This window comes from Varanus komodoensis, unplaced genomic scaffold, assembly GCF_004798865.1.
Source record: "Varanus komodoensis strain SLA01 unplaced genomic scaffold, ASM479886v1 scaffold12, whole genome shotgun sequence".
In the NCBI taxonomy this organism is placed as follows: domain Eukaryota; kingdom Metazoa; phylum Chordata; class Lepidosauria; order Squamata; family Varanidae; genus Varanus; species Varanus komodoensis.
The window spans coordinates 2,081,021-2,087,020 of NW_025335349.1; the positions used below are offsets into that span (position 1 = coordinate 2,081,021).

Consider the following 6,000-nt stretch of genomic DNA (forward strand, 5'->3'; position numbering starts at 1 on the left):
GACTTCTCAGCAGGAAAATAGGGCCACATCTACTCCCAGAATGACAAAAACAGTAATGTTCTAAGCAGCCAAACTCTTCTCCCTAACTGGCTGTTCTCTGCTTATGCCAGAACATGTAAATAGGCAATCAGGGCTGTAAAAAAATCGCTGTTGCTGTTCCTACACCAAAGGAACTGCTTGTACAATAAACAAAATGAATACGTTTTACTTCTCATCACACTTCCCTATGTAATGGGTCCTTTGGATTTCTTCCTGTATTATTTCCCACCCTTTTCCTTTCTTTTTGGGGCAGTAGTGCTTTGCTGCTTGCTGCTGTAACTGTAAAGTGGAGGTAGTATCCAGGTTTGTCTTGCATAGAGTAGACCCATTGAAATGAATGAAACTTAGTCATGCTGTGTTGACCCATTCATTTCAATTACTCTACTCTCTCTAGGACTAATATTGGATATTGCCCAAGGTGATGAAATGTCAACACATTTTAGTAGCTTTACTGGACCAATATTTAATGGAAGCTGACCCCAATACCCTCTGGAAGCTGTCTATCGCAAAGTTTGAACAAAATGAAAGTTTAGTGTGTGACCCACCAAAGCAGGAGGAGTACATAGGGCTGTGGAATGGGAGTGGAAATAGCTGAAAGCCATGCCCTTTCTCATTCTGCTGACAGAAGCCTTCCATCAGTGCAGGGAAACTAGCTGTATTCCAACCTTAATGTTTGTGAAGTACAGTAATGCAGTAAGTTCATATTCTTTTTTCCTCCTTTGCACAGGTTGATGATATTGGCTTCCCTTTGAACCATCCAAATCAGTATTTTGCAGAGAGTCAGCAGCTACTCAGTGGCATCAAGGAAATAAAAAAAGAACAAAAGCAACCTGAAAGCTCCCTGCCAAAGCAGAACAGCCAGAAAAGTTTAAACAGCACCTCCTCTTCTTTAAATGCAACAGAAGAAATGGAACTGGAAGGACTGGAGGAGTATTTTGCTGAAGATTAAGGAGCCTTACTTCCCCTTTATACCGTATTTTTTCTGTTTCTGTCTGTGTTTTCAAAGAGATCTCTTAAGATTGAGGAGTGACCACCATGATGAGTATAGATTTGTTGCATTCTACATGAAAAGGAAAATGGGGAGACGTTGTAGTGCATGTTAACTTAGAAACTTGTGCATCTAGTCTGAAAAGCAACCATCCCTTGTGACAATGAAATGACTCAGTGGTATACAAGAGGGTGTGCTACAGCAGTTTGTATTACATTTTCCCTTTCTTTTTTCAGTTTTGTTTTTTTAGACAGACATTTGAGTTTACTGCTGTAGAGTCTTTTGTTTCTCCATTATTTTTCTTAATAAACATTCTGAAATGTAGACCGGTGCAAATTACTTTGTCATTTTCAGGTGATGTCTGCTAAATGCAATATATATATATATATATATATATATATATCACATCACATAATTGTTTTATGAGTGATTCCTAGAAGTATGGAAAAGCTTTCTTGCTGTGATTTCAAGTATCAAAGGCTGCTGTTTGAAACTGCTAGGTTTTAAATACATTTTGTCAAATCCAATTACACTTAATTGTGTAGACTGGTCACAGTCAGCATAATTAAAACTTAGGTTTCTATCCATTCTTAAAGTTCCATTTATGATTCATGCTGAAGTGTAGTAAGAAAGCTTTGTATCCCAAAGCATAAAACAGAAATAAAAATCTTCAACAAAATGCTTATATAAAAATGGTGGGGACTATCCACTGTTATAGATCATGATACTTAGGAGAACACCTTATAATTACAGCAAATTAAAAATTTTAAAGATATAATTTGCATCTCGTAACAGTGGCTGTATAAAACCTGTGAAATCTCTTATTTCAGGAGTGATTTGCTTGGTGGATATGAAGTTAGATTGCTGCATCAACAGAATACAGTTAGGTCTAGGAAATCAAGAATGACATTCAGAATAACAGTTGATTGAAAGGGAGTATTAAAAACTACCTAGACTGTAGCCCTGTAATCACGTATCTCGGAATAAGCCCACTGAATTTAGTAAAACTTACTTTTGAGTAGACATTTACAGGATTACATTGCATGCTTCAGTGAAAATCCTTTCTTGATTGGAAGTACTTTGTTTCAAACGGCCTCTTAAAAATCTTCCTTGACTACTGGTATGTATTTTCAGCAGGTTTTCACCTTTTAATGTGATGCTGTAGCATTTAATTATATTGCTTAATTGCTTTTATACTATAGTATTACTTTGCAGAAAATGCTTCAGTGAGGCAACTATAAATGGAGACTTTTAAAGGCTGAAATGGCTACCACTGTTTATTCAGGGACAATATATTTGCTGTTCTTCACAATTCATGGCATTTCAAAATTTGAAAGCAGTGAATTCTGAATGGGTAATTCAAGTAAATGCTTAATTTATTTTACCTGAATAAATCCTTTATAAATTACCTTGTTGCCATAAAAGTATGTTATGGGCTTGCACTGACTCTCAGCTTTGTGGAGGGATGGGTTCAGTGTCTGTAGTTTGATAGATCAGATTATCACTAGAAAATGGAAAAGGTATAAAAGATGTTGCCACCACCAACAAATGTTCCATGCATATCTAAGCAGTCAAGAAGTCCTATCTTGTGAACTGAATTTAAATGAATAGCAGTCTACAGCCACATTTGTTTTCTTTCCCCTACCCTGTGCAATCCCATACAACTGCCATAGTTCCTTAGTACATGCTTCTTTTTTCTCACTCCTGCAAAACCTTTCATGTTCTCAGCAGACCCCCAAAGGTTTGGTTTGGAGAACATGACTTGAACTTGATTAGCTGTGACATACTAAGTTTATTAAGCTTCCATTTTTTCATTCTGTGCCACTAGCTTTAGAGAAAACCCACAGATAGATTGATTATATGCAGAATTCAGTAGGTGATCCTGAACTGCATGGTGGGATACTGCTGTGTTTTGAGGATTTGTAGGAACAAAGGAGAAAGGGTTGAGTGCAACAGCTCTTAGGCTTCTCCTGTTTCACTGGGAGTGGGATTGATCACCATCACTACAGGATGTCTTGTTATCTTGTGCCTTGGCACTTCATTCTGTTTAAGTCACACTGGATCGGCACCAAGTGCGTCTGCCTGCAGATTCCCCCTCTCCCTGCAGCCTACCACCCACATCTATTCTACAGGAAAAATGGGGGACCAGAAGTGGAAGCCCTGTGTGGGTAGACTTGTGTTCATGCACAGGGCCAGCTGAAATTGTACACATTCCAAGGTTTTTTTTTCTGGTGAAGTTCTACAGAGTATGTATCGCTTGATAAATATTTCCAAATAGCAAAGAAGTTCAACAGTAAATGTGTTCATTAGGTTGCAGCAATTTAGGTTAATGGATGTCCCATCATTGTCCTTGAACCAGGCAATCTTGTGATCCTGCTGTGCTACCCCACTGCAGTGCCAGAGTTAGCTGTACATTCCTAGCACCAAACTTGAAAGGGAAGCAACAGCCCTTCAAAAGATGTTTACAGGATTAAAACAGTCCTTTGAGAAGGTTTTAGGAAAAGGCACTGTCTATATTTCAAATAGTCTCTTTGTGGTTAACATAAGTAAATGTAGGAACAGTAGGGCCTGTTTAGATTTAAAAACACTTTGTATTCATTCATGGAAGAATCTTTTCCATGGAGTTTTTGACACTATTCCTCGTGTCTCATAAATCACTGTAACTAAACTTTAACTAAGTGAAACACACAACATTTCCTTGTATACTGTGGCTCCATCTCCCTCCTTGTAAACTCTGGAGCAGTGACTAACCACTCATATTTTGTGGAAGCACCCTGCATTCAGGTTTGTACTGAATGAATGAAATCCCTAAATAAATAAATAATAAATCCATCCATCCATCCATCCATCATTAGTATAGAATGGTGTCTGCATTAATTCGGTTTTATGTAGCCATTCCTGGGCTGAATTACCCACTGTGTCTTGTTTGCTGCATTTCTCTACCCTGCCACCCCTCTTATAAAAGAAAATATTTTATAGGACAACTTTTCTTACAGTATAAAACTTACTTTGTATTTGTGCCTGCTGTATTTACTTCAATGTCATTTTTGTAGCTTTGTCTTTTGATTTTCACTACCTGCTCATTACTGTGTAAAATCCAAACCCATGCTTTTCCACTGTAGAAAATTCTACTTTTTAGAAGGGTTTGTGGCACAAAGCCATGTCTTCCAGGAGCTTGTTACTTGTCAGTCATAAATATGTAGATGAAAATGGGATACTAAGGACTGTCATATTTTCAGGGTTGTGGTTGGCAAGGAGCCTTAGAAGAATCTTTTGACTTGGGCTGTACTTTAGTTGGGCACCTGAAGAAGAAAGTTACACTTGTGCTGTGAGCAGAAATGGCATTGTGTTTTGTCTTCTTATTTCATGTCTGTGCTTCCATTAGTTGGAGGAGAGACACTAGAAAAGACACTTTTTGGAAAACAGAAGAGTCTGAGAACAATTGCTCCCAAGAGAAGGCATGCTTGGCACTTCTTGCTTACAACAAAATGCTGAGCTGTTAATTAGTAACATTGGGCCGATACGTGGCAACTCAGGAACAATGAGCAGTACTCTTCTTTCACAGATGTTATGCTGTTTTCTTTCCTTGAAGGCAAATCACCATCTGGAGTTCATTTTTGCCTCTCATGATATAAGAGTCAACCTCTCCAAACAAGAGTCAGAATGCTAATATTGTTCTTCTGCTATTTTTACTGTTCTTTCTTAAATACCAATTATTTGAGGCAAGGGATTGGTTTATATCCCTGCCCTTCAAGCAAGTTGTGAGGCGATTTTACAAAAAGTGGAAACAAAAACAGAGAAACCTTACCTATAATATAAGAAAGCAATATTCTAAAAGAGCAGTGTGGGACCATGATCAGGGATAAAACATTAAATGGTGTAAAAGCCTGGGAAAATTAAAAGATCCTTGCCTTGCATTCACAAAGCTGAGTAGAAGCTAGGCAGGCTTTCCAGAGGCAAAAATTCTGTGATCACGGTGCCACCACTACAAAGGCCTATACTTGGTAACACCAACCACACTTCTGAGGGTAGCGGTAACCATTGAAGGGCCTCAGGTTAAGAGCTTCATATGCAGACAGGAACATACTGTCACATTTGAGGTATTGTAAAGTTTACGGTTATAACTAAAAGCAGTAGATAGAAAAATCCATATGGTCTTTTCAGCAGTAGTGGCACAGCTCTGTTAATGCTCTTGCCAGCCAGCCTGCTCTTGACACCTACTTTTGTATCTCCTGGATAATCTCCCATCAGGTCTACACAGGATCAGGCAAGGGAAAAGGAAAGCAATTAAATGCTTTACAGCATAACTCAAAGAGTTCCTGCATTGAGAAAGCTGCTTCCAGGGGTCTAGACGTATATTGCATGCTCTTAATAGTTTAGCAGTCTTCCAAGAATACCATCACAAACTTCCCTGGCTTAGACTGGCTTACATTTGTATTATAGGTGCACCCTAGAATCTGGCCTAGAAGCCCAAAGTATTAGCCTCTTGTCTCTCCATTCGTGCTTGCCTGGTGGCTACTCAACTATTCTTCTGGCACCTGTTGAAGACTGCCCTCTATGATGAGGCATGTAACAGCTTTAAAATGCACATGGGGTGAGGCTGAGGGGTTAATAAGCCTACATGTATGAACTCGCCTTGTTTACAATTTATTTTTAAATCTCGAGTTGAATGTGATGATGTCCTTAGGATTTCTTTTTTATATTGCATTGTATGAATTATATGGCACCTAGACAACTTTGGCTATGGGCAATATAGTAATATAGCTCACAAAAACACGGTTTTAGTACAACTGCCTGTGGGGAAGGCTAGCTTGAAGCTCTAAGTATAGTGAAGCACAGAAAGGATCCTCCAAGCTCATGGGAAGTAGCATATGTACAATAGGAACAATCCCATGCATCTTAAATCACTGTGGAATCAGTGAGACTAAGGTGGGCCTCTACGGGAGAGGTGCAGGATTGAGGTAATCCTCACC

At 38.8% G+C, this 6,000-nt stretch overlaps 1 protein-coding gene across 4 annotated transcripts in view; it reads left to right on the top strand.

Moving 5' to 3' along the window:
- PRIM2 (DNA primase subunit 2) overlaps positions 1-2,435 on the top strand; it is a 94,093-nt gene extending 91,658 nt beyond the window's left edge. For all 4 annotated transcript variants that reach the window (XM_044422094.1, XM_044422095.1, XM_044422096.1 and 1 more), the window contains one exon: positions 767-2,435. In XM_044422094.1, coding sequence (XP_044278029.1) covers positions 767-988 — 222 coding nt within the window. In that variant the 3' untranslated portion in view covers positions 989-2,435. The remainder of the gene's footprint in view (positions 1-766) is intronic.
- Positions 2,436-6,000: the final 3,565 nt, after the last annotated feature.